The sequence below is a fragment of the Xenopus laevis genome, chromosome 3S (assembly GCF_017654675.1).
Source record: "Xenopus laevis strain J_2021 chromosome 3S, Xenopus_laevis_v10.1, whole genome shotgun sequence".
Taxonomy (NCBI): Eukaryota; Metazoa; Chordata; class Amphibia; order Anura; family Pipidae; genus Xenopus; species Xenopus laevis.
Genome location: NC_054376.1, coordinates 36,998,553 through 37,018,496, shown reverse-complemented (window position 1 = coordinate 37,018,496; position 19,944 = coordinate 36,998,553). Strand labels below are relative to the sequence as shown.

At 41.3% G+C, this 19,944-nt stretch overlaps 2 protein-coding genes and 6 non-coding genes across 8 annotated transcripts; all 8 read right to left on the bottom strand.

The window, feature by feature from the left end:
* Positions 1–1,250: 1,250 nt before the first annotated feature.
* Positions 1,251–7,350, bottom strand: snapc5.S (small nuclear RNA activating complex polypeptide 5 S homeolog; the record flags this gene model as incomplete). Its single annotated transcript, NM_001095585.1, is given in 3 exon segments — positions 1,251–1,893; positions 4,610–4,690; positions 7,198–7,350. Coding segments are annotated over 3 exon segments (282 nt in total). The 3' UTR covers positions 1,251–1,782.
* A 4,420-nt stretch (positions 7,351–11,770) lies between these two features.
* On the bottom strand, positions 11,771–19,620 carry rpl4.S (ribosomal protein L4 S homeolog). The gene is made up of 10 exons (NM_001089252.2): positions 19,567–19,620; positions 16,141–16,312; positions 15,837–15,943; positions 15,469–15,607; positions 15,139–15,263; positions 14,557–14,686; positions 14,197–14,353; positions 13,668–13,751; positions 12,560–12,680; positions 11,771–11,986 (listed from the first exon to the last, which is right to left on the bottom strand). Exons 1-10 carry the CDS (start codon positions 19,579–19,581, stop codon positions 11,831–11,833), a joined length of 1,206 nt encoding a protein of 401 aa, NP_001082721.1. The 5' UTR covers positions 19,582–19,620; the 3' UTR covers positions 11,771–11,830.
* Positions 12,757–12,828, bottom strand: LOC121402310. Its single transcript, XR_005966736.1, has one exon. It is a non-coding gene; the product is annotated as a small nucleolar RNA SNORD18 (small nucleolar RNA).
* Positions 14,046–14,117, bottom strand: LOC121402311. The gene has a single exon (XR_005966737.1). It is a non-coding gene; the product is annotated as a small nucleolar RNA SNORD18 (small nucleolar RNA).
* Positions 15,351–15,422, bottom strand: LOC121402312. The gene has a single exon (XR_005966738.1). It is a non-coding gene; the product is annotated as a small nucleolar RNA SNORD18 (small nucleolar RNA).
* On the bottom strand, positions 15,700–15,800 carry LOC121402314. Its single transcript, XR_005966746.1, has one exon. It is a non-coding gene; the product is annotated as a small nucleolar RNA SNORD16 (small nucleolar RNA).
* On the bottom strand, positions 16,023–16,092 carry LOC121402309. Its single transcript, XR_005966735.1, has one exon. It is a non-coding gene; the product is annotated as a small nucleolar RNA SNORD18 (small nucleolar RNA).
* LOC121402315 lies at positions 16,806–16,906 on the bottom strand. The gene has a single exon (XR_005966747.1). It is a non-coding gene; the product is annotated as a small nucleolar RNA SNORD16 (small nucleolar RNA).
* Positions 19,621–19,944: the final 324 nt, after the last annotated feature.

Genomic DNA, 19,944 nt, shown 5'->3' with positions numbered 1-19,944 from the left:
TATCAAGCAGAAAATGAGGTTGGCCTGTAATATAAGCTGATGCTACAAGGCTGATTATTAAATTCTGATGCTAATTGCACTGGTTTCTGTGCTGCCATGTAGTAATTATCTGTATTAATTACTAATCAGCCTTATATTGTGACATTTCTATTCTATGTTTTCTGTATATTGTGAGTGGGTCCCTAAACTCAGTAAGTGACAGTAGCACAGAGCATGTGCAGTGAATCAGGAGAAAAAAAAATGGGGAGCTACTGGGGCATCTTTGGAGACACAGATCTTTACTGCTAAAATGCTTTGGTTGCCTTGGGCTGGTACAGAAGCACAAAACATAATGTACAACATGTCTAGCTACTTCTTTAGTTAGGCTTTAGTTCTCCTTTAATTGATACTTGATGGGATTACTGTAAAAGAGACCCTGTGCCAGATTGCTGAGAAAACAGGACACTGATGCCAAACACAAGGCCAAAGTAACTATGGAGTGACTAAATGGCCCCAGTTGATCTCAATACAATTGACATTATTAAAACACTGAGATGCACAGGCATCACCTGAACAACCTGCAGCTGAAGATTTAAAGCGCTTATTGTTGTGAAGGTGGGGCTACAGTATATCGGTCCTGGCCTTCCAGAAACGAATGCCCACAAGGTGGGATAAATGTAACAGGTGTCTGGTGTAATAGGTGTCTGTCTGGTGTAACAAGTGTCTGATGTATCAGGTGTCTGATGTAATAGGTGTCTGTCTGGTGTAATGGGTGTCTGATATAACAGGTGTCTGACGTAACAGGTGACTGATGTAATAGGTGTCTGTCTGATGTATCAGGTGTCTGATGTAATAGGTGTCTGGTGTATCAGGTGTCTGTCTGGTGTATCAGGTGTGTCTGTCTGGTGTAATAGATGTCTGATGTAATAGGTGTCTGGCTGGTGTAATAGGTGTCTGGTGTAATAGGTGTCTGGCGTAATAGGTGTCTGGCTGGTGTAATAGGTGTCTGATGTATCAGGTGTCTGATGTAATAGGTGTCTGTCTGGTGTAACAGGTGTCTGGTGTAATAGGTGTCTGGCTGGTGTAATAGGTGTCTGGTGTATCAGGTGTGTCTGTCTGGTGTAACAGGTGTCTGATGTAACAGGTGACTGATGTAACAGGTGACTGATGCAATAGGAATGCAGCCACTAAGGCTGGGTCCCAGTAGGAGATTCTCCAGTCTGACCTTGGCTCAACAATATATTGTGGGGACTGAAAATTATGAATCATTATGCAAATCAAATACAGTTTTATTTCTAGATTTCTTTCAGAGATAAATCAAAATCACATTAACATCATTGGGTTTCATATTCCGTAAAACAAAAAGAACTGGTCCGGGGTCTGAAGACTTCTGCAAGGCACCGTACAGCCTGAGAGAGGAAATACACGTATAAATATGCGCAAAAGTTTCCCAACGCTGCTAATCTTTATTGTCCACTTCCAGGGGAACACTCCATGTCTTCTTTTCTTCTTATGATTAACCCTATCCATACTGAATAAGCCATTCTATAGCCTTAAACATTGCTACATCTACATCATTGTCCCTCAGCGAAAATGCTGAAATCTCTGCACACTGAGGGGGAGCATGTGACTATGTAATGATGGGCATTTGTGTGCTGCCAGCAAAAGGCTTCATTACAAAGGAATAGAAGGATCGAATGCATGATCAAGGCCATAGGACTAGGGCTCTGGGATTCCAATTCTTCAGCTTAGGATCTGACCACTGATAAAAATGTCTCTTCCCTGGATCATATCCATATCCGCCTAATTGTCAGAATCTTCCTCTTCCTCCTCCATCTCTTCCTGCTCTTGGGAGTAGCCAAGTTGTAGTTCTGTCTGGTTAATGGCGGTCTCATCATCTACTTTTACCTCACTCTGTATAAAAAAGATAAATCACTGTACCGCATGTATCACTGCAATTTAATTAAATATATTCTTGTATTGTCCAGAGGGGCTGATTTAGCATCTACGTTGGTAAATAATTCCCAACATCTGATCTTCTGAATCTAAAGACTATCACGATGACAGTTATTCTAAATATTTTTTGTCCACACCTGTAATGCAGGGCGTAAAAAGTGACATAAAGCGGAGTGCAAAAGTTCTGGCACCCCTTACCAAATTCCATACTTTGTTACTTTTGTAAGTGATAAGTAGGGAACAATTGCTGCAGGAACTCGTGGGTTAAAGAAAGCAACATATTTGCAAATGTAAATGCACAGTTACATTTTATTTCATCAACCTTAAAGGGGTTGTTCGCCTTTAAATTAACTTTTACGTTATGTAGAGAGTGATATTCTGAAAGAATTTACAATTGGTTTTCAGTGCTTTTTGAGTTATTTAGCATTTTATGCAGTAGTTCTCCAGTTTGCAATTTCAGCAGTCTGGTTGCTAGGGTCAAAATGACCCCAGCAACCATGCATTGATATGAATAAGAGACTGGAAGATGAATAGGCGAGGCTTGAATAGAAATAGAAATAATAAAAAGTAGCAATAACACTACATTTGTAGCCTTACAGAGTATTTGTTTTTAGTAGGGATACACCGAATCCAGGATTCTGTTCGGGATTCGGCCAGGATTCAGCCTTTTTCAGTCGGATTCAGCCGAATCCTTCTGCCCGGCCGAACCAAATCCGAATCCTGCTGGAGGGATATCGCTTGACTTTTTGTCACAAAACAAGGAAGTAAAAAATGTTTTCCCCTTCCCACCCCTAATTTGCATATGCAAATCTTTCCCGAAGGATTCGGGAGTTCGGGCGAATCCAAAATAGTGGATTTGGTGCATCCCAAGTTTTTAGATGGGGTCAGTGACTCCTATGTCAAAGCTGAAAAAAAGTCAGAAGAAGAAGAAGGCAAAAAAAAAAAAAAAAATAGAAAAAGATAAATAATGAAGAGCAATAAAAAGCTGCTTTGAATTGGCCATTCTAGAACATACAAAAAGTCAAATTTTGAACAACCCCTTTAAACATAGGAACACAGAACACAGGAAAATCTACTTTAGATTCTAATTGAGTAAAATGTCCAAGGGGAACATGGACGTGATCTGCATAGGATAATGGACAAACATCCCTATAGCAAAAATGGAAAGACTTCTAGCTGGATACAAAAAGTGTTTAGAAGCTGTGATCTGTGCCAAAGAGGCTGTTACTAAGTACTAACTTACTAGAACTTTTGCTCATGCCAGAATGAAAATTGGTGAAATAATGCACAGTTCCATTTTAAAAATTTAAAGGCTGAAATCAATAAAGAGTGCAGGGAAAGGCGTACCTAAATGTAGGCTAACAGTGGAGTCATTTTGCTGAAGAATGGATCCTTTTAGAAAGATCCTTAGTCCTCCAGGCCACTCCTAGTGGCAAATTCACTAAGATTCGTAGTTGTGCCAGGCGTAACTTCGCCGCACTTCGCCAGGCGTAGTTTCGCCAGCCAGGGCCGGCCTTAGGCCTATTGGACCAATTGGGCCCAATAGGGCCCCGCACCACAGGGCAGCACAGATAATATTTCCCTCAGCACATGATGCTGCCTGGCCTGCCCCCAACTTTGAGAGTCCAGCCCATCCCCAAATCCATAGGTCTAGCCTGCCCCCAACTCTCATAGGTCCAGCTTTCCTCCAACCTTGATAGGCCCTGCCTGCCCCCAATCCAACCAAGCCTGTTTCCAAACTGAATCGGCCCAGCCCTTTGTCTAGGGGCCCCGCCAACATGGTCCCAATTGGGCCCCACATTTGATAGGACCAGCCCTGTCGCCAGCGATCCGCAAATTCACTAAAATCCGAAGTTGCACTCAGGGGTAGCATAAGGTTGCGAAGTTGCGCTAGCGTTGATTCGCTAAGCGAAGCGAAGTTACGCTAGCGATGGTTAATTTGCATAAGGCAAATTCAAATTTCAATGGAGGTATATGTAGCAGCATTACACAAGCCTGGGAAACCTTCAAAACATCAAATAAATTTTTTATTTTGCCTACACATGTGCCCACTGTATAGTTAAGTTGCCATGAGTTAGGAAATGTAGGGGGGAAGGAGGGGAGCCCCAAAAATTTTTTCGATCTTTTTCAGCCTAATAATATAGAAAAAACGCCAGCATTTTTTGAAGAAATCCCTATCTACTCTATTGTGCTTCGCCTGGTCTGAGGTGGCGAAGGAAGTCTAGCGTAAAAGGTAGCGTTCAGTACAATGCGCGCGTTAGTGAATTTGCGTAGTTACGTCCGTTGCGCAAATTCGCCAGGCGTAAGGGTGCAAAGTTACGTTAGTGAAGTTAGACCAGCGTCCGTTAGTGAATTTGCGAAGTAACGAAAATGGCCAACGCTAGCGAATTGACGATAGCGTTAGGCGCTTCGGCGCATAGTGAATTTGCCCCCTAGACTCCTCCATCCCAGAAATGTTATATCACAAACCATTTAATGGGTAATGGCAAGATCCAACCACTTCCTGGAAAAAGCGAGACCCGCATACAATTCTTTAAATAGTCACAAAAAAAAGTCATCGTTATCAACATGAATTTTATTTTCTAACTACATAAGAAGTCGGGTAACCGCAAATATCAAACCGATAGATCCGTGCACCTGCGCCGTCCAGGCAGAGAACCGTAAAGTTACTCACCTCTTCTGGGGCCTCAGGAGGTTGCGACAGATCTTGCTCGTCTCTGATACTGATCATGGATTGAAGAGCCAGCTCCTCAACCTAAGAAACAAAAAAATAAACAGGAAGAGTGACACTCATTTACTGAAAATGAGCAAATTTGCACTTGTTGAGTAATTGCTATTAAAAGGATAAGTAAACCTTTGAAAAAAGTGAATGTAAAATTGATTAAGCACTTTTGTAATTTGCATACATTATTTATTTTTCTTTAATGCCAAGATATTAAGGGACAGCGCCAGCTGCTGGTCAGTTTCTGACCACCAAGTAGTCAAGTAAATTATCAGGCTAAAGAAAGAGGCTGCTCTGATGTTTGATGCTTAGGAAAGGTTTGAGAAAGGTTTTTTAATTTTTTTCCTAAGCAGAAGAACATCAGAGCAGCCTCTTTCTTTCTCCTGACAATTTCCTTGACTACTTGGTGGTCAGAAAACATTCATATTAACAGTACATGTATCCTTTAATATCTTGGAATTAAAGAAAAATAAATAATGAATGTGAATTACAAAAGTGCTTAGGGCAGGGGCACACGGGCAGATACAGGGAGATTTAGTCGTCTGGAAACTAATCGCCTCTTCTGCGGGGCGACAATCTCCCCAAACTGCTTTCCACCTGCTATAATGAGAAAATGCCTGCACCAATGCACTCGCGGCGCTTCGATTTCCAGGAAAACTTCCAGTGGGCCCAGGTGTCAGTGGTTCCTCATGCTGCTAAACATTTGGCCTATTTCATGGCCATTCCCTATTTCTATGAGAACAAATAGGCTAAATAGATGGAATAATAGATTATAGTATGGAAAGAAAAGAGACTGGGAGAATAGAGGTTGAGTGAGGAGAGGAAGAATAATAGTACTGAGAGTGGGCCCTTGGTCTAAGGTTTTTTAGTGGGCCCCTGGTCTAAGGTTTTTTAGTGGGCCCCTGGTCTAAGGTTTTTTAGTGGGCCCTTGGTCTAAGGTTTTTTTAGTGGGCCCCTGGTCTAAGGTTTTTTTAGTGGGCCCTTGGTCTAAGGTTTTTTTAGTGGGCCCCTGGTCTAAGGTTTTTTTAGTGGGCCCCTGGTCTAAGGTTTTTTTAGTGGGCCCCTGGTCTAAGGTTTTTTGTGGGCCCCTGGTCTAAGGTTTTTTAGTGGACCCCTGGTCTATGGTTTTTTAGTGGACCCCTGGTCTATGGTTTTTTAGTGGACCCTTGGTCTAAGATTTTTTTAGTGGGCCCTTGGTCGAAGGTTTTTTTAGTGGGCCCTTGGTCTAAGGTTTTTTTTAGTGGGCCCCTGGTCTAAGGTTTTTTAGTGGGCCCTTGGTGTAAGGTTTTTTAGTTGGCCCTTGGTCTATGGTTTTTTAGTGGGCCTCTGCTCTAAGGTTTTTTTTAGTGGGCCCCTAGTCTAAGGTTTTTTAGTGTGCCCTTGGTCTAAGGTTTTTTTAGTGGGCCCTTGGTCTAAGGTTTTTTTTAGTGGGCCCCTGGTCTAAGGTTTTTTAGTGGGCCCTTGGTCTAAGGTTTTTTAGTTGGCCCTTGGTCTAAGGTTTTTTAGTTGGCCCTTGGTCTATGGTTTTTTAGTGGGCCTCTGCTCTAAGGTTTTTTTTAGTGGGCCCCTAGTCTAAGGTTTTTTAGTGTGCCCTTGGTCTAAGGTTTTTTTAGTGGGCCCTTGGTCTAAGGTTTTTTTAGTGGGCCCTTGGTCTAAGGGTTTTTTAGAGGGCCCTTAGTCTAAGGTTTTTTAGTGGGCCCCTGGTCTAAGTTTTTTTTAGTGGGCCCCTGGTCTAAGTTTTTTTTAGTGGGCCCTTGGTCTAAGGTTTTAGTGGGCCCCTGGTCTAAGGTTTTTTTAGTGGGCCCCTGGTCTAGGGTTTTTTTAGTGGGCCCCTGGTCTAAGGTTTTTTTAGTGGGCCCCTGGTCTAAGGTTTTTTTAGTGGGCCCCTGGTCTAAGGTTTTTTTAGTGGGCCCCTGGTCTAAGGTTTTTTTAGTGGGCCCTTGGTCTAAGGTTTTTTTTGTGGGCCCCTAGTCTAAGGTTTTTTTAGTGGGCCCCTGGTGTCCCAGTCTGACACTGCACATGGCTAATACATCAGTCATGTCTTGTTTGGGCTGTACTTGGCCTTTCATGATGTGCATCCATAGGAGTAGGAAGCCATGCAATGAAATGAGATGTATGATATTAACCAAAGCCATTGAATAATATTCAGCAGAGTATGAACTCGGGCAAATCCTGGGATCTTTCAAGTTTTGATTTAGAAAATTCTTTAGCCAAGCTGTATTTTTGCCGATATACTGGATGGTTTAAAGGGCAGGCATTTTACTTGGGCAACAAAGATGCTGCAGTTTCACATGATCCAGGATGAAAGAGATGTGTCATAAAAACTGAAAATGTGAATGTTTTCCAGCCAATGATTTTCCAGGAATGTGGAACACCCTGAGCTTTACAGTTGATGTGAGCCCATAACTCCCAGAATCCCCTGCCAGCCTTTCTATAGGAAACTGCAGGTGGACAGCAGCAATATGAAAAGCCACGTGACCTCCTCTGGCACCTCTTCTAGAGCGAAAGCGCACAGGGAAACGAAGGGATTGACCTCTGACCTTTAACCTATTGAGCTGGTCATGGAGAGCTGCTTTCATCTTCAATAGAGTCTCCTCCTCCTTCTTCAGCTCTTGCAGTCGACTCAGCATTCTTCCCTACCCGTATAAAGGTCACCGTCTCGGGCGCCGCATTATATCAGCCAGACAATCAGCGGACAACTTCAAAGCTACCTGACCTGGGGTCCCGTTTTGTCATCACGAGGCGCGAGATTCCATGACGTAAAATGTTTTGTGTGGGGGGTGACGGCGGCCATCTTTGAAAAGGGCACGCCAAGATCGTTTTTGTAAAGTGAAAAAAAGTATGGACAGGAAAGAATTTGTTCTTGTATAACCAGTTACATATTTGAGGGCTACTACTGCTATGGTACTTTGGAGGTTTCTGTGTCATTCCAGTAGCTCTAGACATTTAATCGATGTCTCACACATATTCCTCACACACACTCAAAGGGGTCGTTTGCCTTTAAGTTAGTATGTTATGTAATGGCCAATTTTAAGCAACTTTTCAAAAGGTCTTCACTTGTTGTTCTTTTTTTTTATATATAGTTTTTGAATGATTGGACCTCTTCTCCTGACTCTTTCCAGCTTTTTAAATGAGGGTCACTGACCCCATTAGAGTTGCCACCTTTGCCAGAGGCTAAACCCTAACAAACGGGCGGGGCAGATAACATCAGGGGTGGAGCAGTGATGTTGGTGTGGGCATGATGACATCAGAGATGATGTCATGGAGTTATGATTAGGGATGCACCGAATCCACTATTTTGGATCCGGCCGAACCCCCGAATCCTTCACGAAAGATACGGCCGAATACCGAACTGAATACCGAATCTAATTTGCAGATTAGGGGTGGGAAGAGAAAAATAATTTTTACTTCCTTGTTTTGAGACAAAAGGTCACGCGATTTCCCTCCCTGACCCTAATTTGCATATGTAAATTCGGATTCGGTTCGGCCACGGAGAAGGATTCGCCCGATTTCGAATCCTGCTGAAATAGGCCGAATCCCGAACCAAATCCTGGATTCGGTGCATCCCTAGTTATGATGCTGGGTCAGGGTTATTACATCACTTACATGCAACTGGCTGGATTTCTGTCCAGTTTTCACAATGTTTTTAATGAGACAGCCCTTTGACAAACTGAGATGTCCAGTTGAAACTAACACGGCTGGAAACCCTACCTCTATCTATTCTGCCCGATAAATAAGACCAATCCAAAACTACAGGTATGGGATCGATTATACAGAAATCAGTTATCCAGAAAGCTTTGAAATACATCAATGCTCATTTAGAAAAACTATTTCTTATTTTTGATTGATTTGCTTATTTCTGTAATAACAAGAACTGCACCTGATAATAACTAAGCCATGTCAAGATGAATATCTTTGTATTTCATTGGACTTCATACATTGGCCAGATTATTGTTTGGGTTTCACAAGGCTGAAAACCGAACAGAAAGTTGAGACCTGAACAGGCCTTAGAAAAACCGAACAGGTGGCAACCCTAGACCCCATCTAAACAATAACAGCTCCGTAAGGCTACAAATGTATTGTTATTTCTACTTTTTATTACTCATCGTTCTATTCTGTCCCACCCTTATACATATTCCAGTCTCTTATTTAAATCAGTGTAAAAAAACACAATTAAAAAAAAAAACCCCAATAGCAAATTATCTCAGAATATCACTCTCTACATCAGGTCTGGACTGGGAGTCAAAATAGGCCCTGGCATTCCAAGTACAAAGAGGCTCAAATAGATCTCAGCAGCCCACTATGTAGTGACTTATAATATCACTTTAAATATGGGAGCATGTAAATCTGTACTATTTAATAAACTAATTTAAATTGCTACTGCATGGCTGCGCAGATAGGGTTGCCACCCAGCTGGTATTTTACTGGCCTAGCCGGTAAAACACCTGCCAATGCCGGGGCAGGTATTACAAATTTACCGGCAATGTAGTTGCCGGTAATTTGTAATACCCTTAAGAAAAGCCCTTGGCCTTATGTGGAAACTTACCTTTTTTTCCATCTTCTGGGCATTGCATGGCCCGCCCCTTTTTGCAGCACAATCCTCAGCCCCACCCCTTTTTGTGTTACGCCCCTGCCCCTTTAGTTCCCACCCCCACCACTGGCCCGTAAGTTTTTTTTTTTTTTTAAAGGTGGCAACCCTATGCGCAGAAACCACTGCAGAGTGCAACATACTCCTGGATTAGTTCATATGTGGACACAGCATATAAAGCCGTACAATATATAAAAGTACACACAGAGAGAACAAGTCAACAAATAAATATGCACAGTACACAGAGCTTATATAGGGACATAACGCTTAAGGGAAAACTATACCGCCCAAACAATGTAGGCCTCTATAAAAATATATTGCATAAAACAGCTCATATGTGAAACCCTGCTTAATTTACATAAACCATTTTTATAATATACTTTTTTAGTAGAATGTGCTATTGGATAATCATAAAAAGAACATTTTTGAAAATAAGGGCCGCCCCCTGTGATCCTACAATTTACAGCACACAAACAAACGATACGTTAGATCATATGAACCGATTAACAGACAGAGTTCTGTCTTTTTGCTTCCGCACTTTATCCTATTACGGTCCCCATAGACGCAAAGATCTTTAGTTGGTGAACGATCAATTTCAGTGCAATCTGACCAATCCGTCAAATTATTGTGAGTTTAGTGGGAATCGAACTATTGTGCATTTTACGATTTTTCATCCGACTCCGGACTCCGTGCAATCTGTTTGCAGGGCCAAGCAGGCAGCTACCCACAGTTTTCCTGGAAATATCGCCTGATATGGTCTTTTTAGGTAATGGACAAATCGTACATTTAAATGATTTAAGATTTACTTAAATGTATATTCTAGTTTGGAAAGATTCTTTAATATGCCACTTAATTTGATGTAAACTATTAATTTTGGGAGTAAAGATTTCCTAATGTGCTAAGAGACACAGTAGGAAGAAGGTCCCTGCCCCATAGAGCTTACAGTCAAAGTGGGTAGGTGGCTAATATACAGGCATAATGTTTCAGGGGGGGGGGAACCCCATGTTTGACGAAGGGGTTCACCCCCGAAATGTTACATCTGACAGATTAAAGTTGCAGGGGCTCTACCCTGCTTTAAACGGCCTTTTACATGTGACTAGGGGGTAACTTCTAGCCATGCACCAGCATCTTGCATTGGAGCGAATATTACTCTTGACCTATTTGCCAAGTGAAGTTTGGGTTACAACCCTTACTGGAAAAAAATACCAGTTTTCCTATATTTTTATCATTCTTCCCCATTAAAGGAGAAGGAAAGGTTAAAACTAAGTAAGCCTTATCGGAAAGGTCCATCTAAATATACCAGTAAACCCCCAAAGTAATATTGCTCTGAGTCCCCTGTCAAAAGAAACACTGCATTTCTTTGCTTCTATTGTGTACACATGGGCTTCTGTATCAGACCTCCTGCCTTCAGCTTAAACCTCATTGCCCTGGGCAAGAGCATGCTCAGTTTGCTCCTCTTCCCCCACCCCTCCCTTCTCTACTGTAATCTGAGCCCAGAGCAGGGAGAGACTCAGGCAGGAATTGATGTCACACCACATTAATACTGCAGCTCCTATTCTAAACAGAGTTTCTAGAGCTTTTTACTCAGGTATGGTAAAATATTCTACAGAATAAATATAGCATTCTAGCTTGCACTATTGCAGCTAATCTATTGGCAATAAAATGCTTCCGTAGCTTTCCTTCTCCTTTAATAACATTGCCATCAAACATCATGCTCTGCTCAGTATTGCATCTGTTATATTCAACTCACATGACCTTTACACATTTCATTATAACTCTGCCTCTGTGAAACATTTCAGGGGCATCTAGTTCTAAAACAATGAGAGTTGCAAAGCAGGAAGTAATGTTCTGATGTTAGACATCCGCTCACTCCAGCCTTTATACATTACATTTTGCCTATCTTTATTAGAAACCTTTTTTACTTTGCACAGCCTATTTAACCTGTTTTTATACCAAATTACAAACTGATTCAAACCAGTATATACCAATAAAAGACCTACAGCTTTAAGCATCTCTAGAAGCAAGATATAGTCTCAAAAAACAACCAAAAACTGTTTCTCATTGGCCACTGTGGATGGAGTATGGATACTAAATTATTTTCAAAATATTAATCTACATCAAAAGTTACTTATAGGTCATGTTGATCTTTTTCGTCAATAGTTCTGCTTTTGTAAGTAATTGTTACTTGAAGTTCCTAAACCTGACTGTCCCTTCTCAACTTGTCAGTTAAGAGTTTCTAATGCCAACAGACTACTGTTGCACAAATGTCAAGCCCCCTAATAGAGGAACAGGGTAGTAAGAAAGGTAATGCAAAAGCACCAGGCAAACACTTATTGCAAAATGATAAACAGCATCCAAAGACAATGTTGTGAAAGCTAATTTAAAAAAAAGGTTGGTATCTCTTTAACATGATGATTATAACAGAGAACCAAAGCATAAGCTTTCTGTGGCAGGGCCAGGGTCAAAGATGTCTACCAAGATGAACAGATTTAAATAATTTATTTTAAAAAAATAGAAACACAAAGTATTTAACAGAATTTATTGAGTAAATCCAAAGTGCTGAACATGAGACAAACGCTCTGGGATTACTTCGATTCTGCCGTCTTAGCCTCTGCCGTCTTAGCCTCTGCCCTGGCTTGCCTCTTTTTTGCTTTGGCCAGCTTGATCATTTTTGTTTTTGCATCCAGTGGCTTCTTTGCTTTAGGCTTACCATCATCTGGCTTCTTTTCTTTAGCTTTAATCTGTCATGGAAAATTAGATGAATTAATAAAAGTCAACATTTTAACAGTACCAACCGTTGGTCTGCATATCCAGCATACATTCTAAAACTGCATGGGCTAAAACTATTTTAAGAGCAGCTTTTTCGGACATTGGCTCAACACCCTCCAGTAAATACTCATCTTTGAAGTTCTCGCTATCCGAGGCATTAACATATTGCAAACAAGATGTGCAGCCAGTAAGGGGAAGTCTAAGGGGGCTTGCCATCAATTTCCCCACCCAAAACAGCATTTGTATATTGCTTGTGTGATTCACCACCTTACATGTGTGCACCCACACGAGCCACAGTCTGAATGCAACTGTTGGAATTGCAAACCAAACGCTGAAGGGATCTAGGTTGAACATCCTTCCTGGCCTCAATGCAGCAGTGCTCTTTTGATTGTTATAATACCCCTTCCCACAATGAATGTCATCTTTCCATCCTTACAGAAGTTTCCATGAATTACCAAACATCTCAGCATGCATCAATGAACAATACAAATATCCCTTTTCTTTAAAACATTAGGAAGGGATATGATTTTCTTTCAGGTACTTACATTCTCAAGCTGCTGCAGGATAGCATGACGCCTTGCGGTCTTTGCATATGGGTTCAGCCTCATCATGATTCTTAGGTTCTTCAGTGGGTTCTTCTTCAGCTCCCTTCGCTTCACCTTTTTGCTGCAAGGTAACATTAGCGCTAAATAAATAGGTTTCACACTCACATGTCACCCTGGCTTTAAGGGTCAGGAAATGTTATGTCAGAACTTCCACTTAAATCATAAGGTTTCAGAAACACGGACCAATGAAGTGGAACTCATCATGAACAACTAAAATAACACCTGCATAACTAATTAATGCAGGTTCTGACAGTATGTAATGTGGTAATAATAAAAAAAAAAAAAAGCTATCCATTCATTGGCTGATTTAACCTAGCATGTATGGGGCCATTTTTGTCTTTCATCTGTAAGCACAGTGCATCAGGAGTCCGAGAGGAAACTAATGGGATTATCCAATGAAGCATAGCTGTAGAAAAATGTAATTTTTTTCTCAAAGCAGCTTTAATGAAAAAGTGCTTTACATATGGGCTGTGTTCTACTTCAACTCCTGCCTTTAAAGGAGAAGGAAAAGCTAAGTAAGCCTTATCAGAAAGGTCTATATAAATATACAGTAAATCTTCAAAGTAATGTTGCTCCGAGTCCTCTGTCAATAGAAACACAGCATTTCTTTCCTTCTATTGTGTACACATGGGCTTCTATATCAGACTTCCTGCCTTCAGCTTAAACCTCCTTGCCCTGGGCATGAGCATGCCCAGTGTGCTCCTCTCCCCCCCTCCCTTCTCTGCTGTAATCTGAGCCCAGAGATATAAGTGAGCAGGGAGAGACTCAGGCAGGAAGTGGTGTAACACCAAGCTAATACTGCAGTTGCTATCCTAAAACAGCTTCTAGAGCTAAAATGCCTCCGTAGCTTTCCTTCTTTAAAACATTTATTGCAGCAGAAACGTGGCACAAGCTTTTGGGGACAACCCCTTCCTCAGTTGCATTGAATGCACCCTATAATTAACAAGTAAGTGGTGTGCCAAAGACTGCTGTTTTTAAATTAAGAGACCTGCCATGATTATAATTTACTTTTAAATCAAATGCAATATACTTCCAGTGCAATACTTACTTTGGAGCACGCAGAGCCCGCTGGATCTCCTGACTTTTTAGGATTCTGGTCAGATCTGTGTTTGTCATCTTGTGCATTGGAAGGCTAAAAAAAAAAAAAAAAAAACAATGTTCAAGGCCTGTTGGTTAATACACATTGTAAGGTTGAGTGCCAAGATTATCTAGTGCTTCACTCAAGTGGCAAAATTAATTCCCACAACAGTGTCCTTTGCAGTCAAACCAAAGCTAAGGGAAAGAATGACCTATTACACCATAACCACAAAAGCGTATTGTTGCAATACCGAAACATAGGCTGTGCTAATTCTCAAAACTTTTCTCAGTGAAACGTATAATTATAAGACTGGAGCCGAAATGTAGCCTAAAGTATATGCCCTGCAGGTAATTCAGAACTTCCACAGAGATCATGAATTTTCAGAAACACGGACCATAGAAGTGGAACTCATCATGTATAAACAGGGTAGACCCCCAAGCCACTGCATTTATTTTAGTATACCGATTTAAAAATGGAAAAAGATCAAAGATATACTTACTTGTAATCTGCCTTCAGCTTGGCTGATTTGCGCCATGTACCGTAGAGATCATCTAATTTGCGGAATGCGCTTTCTGTCCAAATACAGAACCGTCCAACGTGGCCACCAGGAGCTAGCCTTAAAAGGTTCAGCTTGCTTACATTGAGGAGGGTGATACCTAGCAAATAAAATTGGGATCGACATTGCATCAAGAATATGCACAGATTAGTATGTGTTCTAGTATTTGCCTCTCTCCCAGCTCAATATTTTGGTAATGCCAAGAATCAATGCCATACAAGGTCAGATTCCAATGGAGCTCAGTTACCAAAACATGGACCAATGTCTTGACTGCAATTGCTTTCTCTCATAGGATTTACCTACCTGGGATATTTCTGAAGGCTTTTATAATGCCGTTATTTTCATTGTAGATTACACAGGGCCCTCTGCGCTGAATTCGGCGTCTGTTCCTCATCTTACCTTTCCCGGCGCGCATACGCTGAGAAGCATAAACCTGCATAACACAATTTACACATTTAATAAAATTAAAAGTTTTAAATGTGCCTTGCTGCTTTCTAAAGTTTATATTTCCCAGGTGAATGATGATTCCAGAATAAAACCTATTCCAATTACATAGTACATTGCTAAAATCTATGGAAAATCTAAAATTCAAACTAAAATGCCAATAAAGATTTGGTATTATTCCAAGGAGGAAAGCCATGCAATAATTCCCAATACTTTTGTAGACAAATACAGAGCTCAATAAAGCAGGAGGATCCAGTTTATCTGCTGCACTTAAATCTACGGAATAGCTACTATGGTAATGACCTTTTGATACAGCCAAGATATCCTGTGCTTTACGGCTGTTTAATCGTTGACATGCAACTTGAATCCGATAAAGTGGAATATTCATTAGGACTGTAAAAACACTAAATTGCCAAAGTGATATGGGGGACAATTCTGCACCTTCTTTATGTCATTCCAGGCTTTCAGCTTCTTCAACAAAAGGACTGCTTCCTTTGTTTTCTTATAGCTTTCCACTTTATCTTCAACAACAAGGGGAACCTCGGGGATCTCCTCAATACGGTGACCTGAAAGCAAAGCACACGCCTTTATTTTAAAGACAAAATGAACCCACTTGATTTCAGGTACGGATGTATAATTCCCACCCCATTATGCTGATCAGAACTTCCACAAAGATCATGATGCTTCAGAAACACGGACCAGAGAAGTGGAGCTCATCATAAAGCAACTGCATGCCACTGTCAGATTTACCAGATCTTACAAAAGGATTACCTTTAGACATAATAAGAGCAGGAAGGGCTGAGGCAGCCAGTGCAGAGCAGACCGCATAGCGCTTTTGGGTCGTATTGACTCTACGATGCCAGCGTCTCCAGGTCTTGGTTGGGGCAAACATACGCCCACCACGACACATCTACATTACCGGATTAAGGAAAGTTTTTAGCAAATAACTTACCCAGAGGTTTTCCATTAATACATTTTAAGCATGAATCTCCAAGTGCTTTTTGCTCAGAACGCTGATGTTCGTCAGTCATCCACATCAGCATAATAATAGCAGGCAACTGTAGCTTGATGTGGAGTAAGACGCAAATTACGACATCATAGCAAGTAAAAATGCGCTAGTCTTGATCACAAAAGGATACGTTTCCAAAGGCACCCTGACCAGAACGGTGAGTTCCTCCTCCGCGCACACGGGGAATACGAGCAACAGCTCGACCTGTTCCCCATGATTCAGCACTTGTTTGGTGACCTGTAAAATAAATCATGTTACAATAATCCGAAACACAGGTACTATCACAAGGAAGCAGCGTACATATATGCCAAAAATCTGAATCAGAACTTCCATTGATATCACTGGGTTCAGAAACACGGACCATGAAGTGGAGCTCATCATATCCATTAGACATTAAATGTAAAATACATGCTGATCAAAACACTACTACATACCAGCAAGCTTGCTCACTGCGTAGGGTTGACGGTTATTCTTGCGCAGGTTTGTGTGAACAAAGTTGACAATATCAGGCCGAATAGGGGCCTTGAACACTGCAGGCATGGTGACATTTTTGCCAGATGTTTCCCCCTTTTCAGAGTACACTGATATTAGCGGACGAGCGCAGGCCTGGGGTGGAGGATTAAAAGAAAATTACAACAGATTATTTTTAATTCAAAATAAAGCTACATGTTGAAAAATATAATCCATAAACATCTGCCTTAAAGGGGGTTGTTCACCTTTGCGTTAACTTTTAGTATGATGTAGAGAGTGATACTGAGACAATTTACAATTGGTTTTCATTTTTTGTGGTTTTTGAATTCTTTTTATTCAGCAGCTCTCCCAATTTGCAGTTTCAGCAATCTGGTTGCTGGGGTACAAATTACCCTAGCAACCATGCACGGATTTGAACAAAGAGTGGAATATGAATAGAAGAGGGCCTGAATAGAAAGGAGTAATAAAAAGTGTAGCTTTACCAAACATTTGATTTAAGAAGGGGTCAGTTACCCCCATATGAAAGCTGGAAAGTCAGAAGAAAATGGCAAATCATTAAAAATAAATGAAGACCAACTGAAAAATTGCTTAGAAGTTAACTTGACGGTGAACCACCACTTTAACAAAATGCTCAGACTTTTTTTTATCGTCACCCCTTGGCACCAGCTTAATGACAGCAGGCAACTGTCGCTGAACACCAGGTAAGACGCAAATTACACCATCATTGCATTTGTTCATTATAAAGAAATCAATTTTTTTTTTTTTTACCCCACTTTATACTAAACTTGTAAACTTTCTCTTTAACAGAAAAGCAGCAAAGATGCAGTTGTTGTTGAAATAAAGGCAGAATTATTAAGGCTGTGGGTGTTGCCTACCAGGCTGATTATAGATATGGAGTATGAAAGCCTAAAACAATAAGAATAGACCCTAGCAGTGATTCAGACACGTATATAGTTTTGCACAAGGAATGGAAAATATCGTTTGTCATACAAGCCGAAGCATTAAGAATAAATACTGCCAACAGCATCGGGCAGTGTCCCCAACCAGTGATTCTTGAGCCGCACGTTGGTCTTTGGATGTTACAGCCCATATATGTGGCAACCTAGAAACGGACTGAAAAATAAGTTTGGGTACTCCTGGCCTACAGGCTTCTGCACTAGAAAACACTTAAGGTGGCCATACATGGAGAGATCCGCTCGTTTGGCGATGTCGCCAAACGAGCAGATCTCCCTCCGATATGCCCACCTTGAGGTGGGCAATATCGGGCTGATCTGATCGTGGGCCCTAGGGCCCAACGATCGGATCCTAGCATTCGCCAAACGGGCGGTCGGATCGCAGGACCGCATCAACGAACAGATGCGGCCGCGATCCGACGGGATTTTTAATCCCATCCGATCGAGATCTGGCCGACTTTCGGCCAGATCTCGATCGGGGAAGCCCGTCGGGGGCCCCCATACACGGGCCAATAAGCTGCCGACACGGTCTGTCGGCAGCTTTTATCGGCCCGTGTATGGCCACCTTTAGTTTCAATACATCTTTAAAGGAACAGTAACACCAAAAAAACAAGTGTTTTAAAGTAATAAAAATATAATGCAGTGTTGCCCTGCACTGGTAAAACTGTTGAGTTTGCTTCAGAAACACTATTATTGTTTATATAAATAAGCTGCTGTGTAGCACTCAAAGGAGAAAAGGCTTAGGTACAGCAGATAGTAGATAAGCTCTGTAGAACATAATGATGTTATCCGTTATCCACTATTTAACCTGTACCATATAGACTTATTTTTTTCCAACTTGTTTATATGAACTATAGTAGTGGTTCTGAAGCAAACACCAGTTTTAACAGTGCAGGGCAACAGCACATAATATTTTCATTCCTTTAAAACCCTCTCATTTTTTGGTGTCGCTGTTCCTTTAACACAGACATCTATCATTTGTATTAACTATTAAACTTAGAAACAAAGAGTGCACATAAAAGAGGGGTGTCAGCAGGGCTGCAGTTTATAGGCTACTGAGCTATATTTCCTAGGCTCTGGATCAGGTCTAGATTGTCAGTGCTCTGGATGGAGCAGAGACCATTGGATACTATGTGACTGTAGAACATATAAAGGCCACATGTCCCACATTCTAATACACTGTTCCACGTCAAAAAGAAAAGGATACATGTAAAGGGATACATACTTTGTTACATTTACAAATGTAAAAAAAAAAAAAAACTCAATATGTAATGTCTATTAGAACATTTGATGATGTTCGTTCATTAAAGGGCCAGTCAACTCCAAAATAAAGATTTGCCTAATAAAAGAAAACAGTTCTAAGCAACTTTTCAATATATAATTTTTCAGAGCTTTTAAAGTGATTTGTAAAAACAATTGCAGCATTGTCTTAACTCCCAGGTGTTACTTTTTAAACAATGTTGCAACGGTCTTGTTCCCCCAGCATAGAAAGGTCTGTTAACTCCCCATAGACGTGGCTATTCTTCTTGCCGAACGACCGATTTTCGGGAAGTCCGACCAATCCTTCGTAATTATCGTGCGGTTAGTGGGATTCGAGCGATCGTACATCTTACGATTTTTCGGCCGACGTCTGTCAGGAAAATGATCGGCCAGGTCAAAAAATCTGTCGCTCCCAGTGCAATCTATCTATGTTTGCAGGGCCAAGCAGGCAGCTCCCCTTTGTTTTCCTGGCAAATTGGTCTTTTCAGCTGATGGTCAATTCGTACGATCATTCCGAGAAAAATGGTGGTCTCACGATGCGGATCGGATCTTTTAAAAATCTCAACATCTATGGCCAGCTTTAATCAGCTGCCTTGTCTTACATTGTGTCCGTCTTAGACATCAGGACAGCCAAACACTCCTTTCAATTGCAACACATATACAAATAACCTGAATACCATTGAAAAGATGTAATGAATTTATATTGCAAAGTTGCTTGGAATTAGGCTCTCTTTTATTAGGCTTTTTTTTATTTTGGGGTTGACTTGCCCTTTAAGCAAATAAAGTAAAATCTGTTTTTTGAGGAGGAGTTTCCCTTTAATGGCAGCCTCCATGCGTGTGTGTAGTAGTAGTAATAAGCCTGTAACTTAGCACATGGTTATCCAGGAGGCTCTGTTCTGGTGATTATTCAGACAAAGGATATATAGTATAGAAGAGACGACATGAGGCCAAAAAATATCCACGTGATACCCGGCAACTAAGGCCATAACATGCTGTCCCTATAGGCGAGCCGGACCCGGCGAATCTACACACGGCCCTAACGAGACTCGCCCACAAACTACAGCCATCAGACTCCATGTTGCGTTCACCCTCCCTGACAGGCAATGTTAGTAATCATTTAGGCGCCCATATATCGGTATTAACAATCCTACCAATATATATCTTATTTGGCCTCACCATGCTGACCGCCATCTCCTCGCTGCTTCTCCACAGCGGCCACGAAGAAAAAGGAAGGAGGAGCCGCGTTCCTCAGCTATATGCCTACGCCTATTGCGTTGGTAAAGGGCTAAGAAGTGTAAATAACTTCGGCAACGTTCCTATAGACCCGCTACTAGGTTTCAAAACAAACACACAACGCTCGCGGAGGCTGTATATATCGGCAGAGCCTATATTTTTGGACAAAATCTGTCATTTTCGACAGGGACTATTTGTGTCGCGGAGCGATACCTTAAAAGCCGTAGCCGGAAATCAATTTGACGTATGAGGGACGGAAATAAAAGAAAAAAAACATCTCAAATAAAATAAAACGGCATTTATCGGAGCTCATAGAAAACA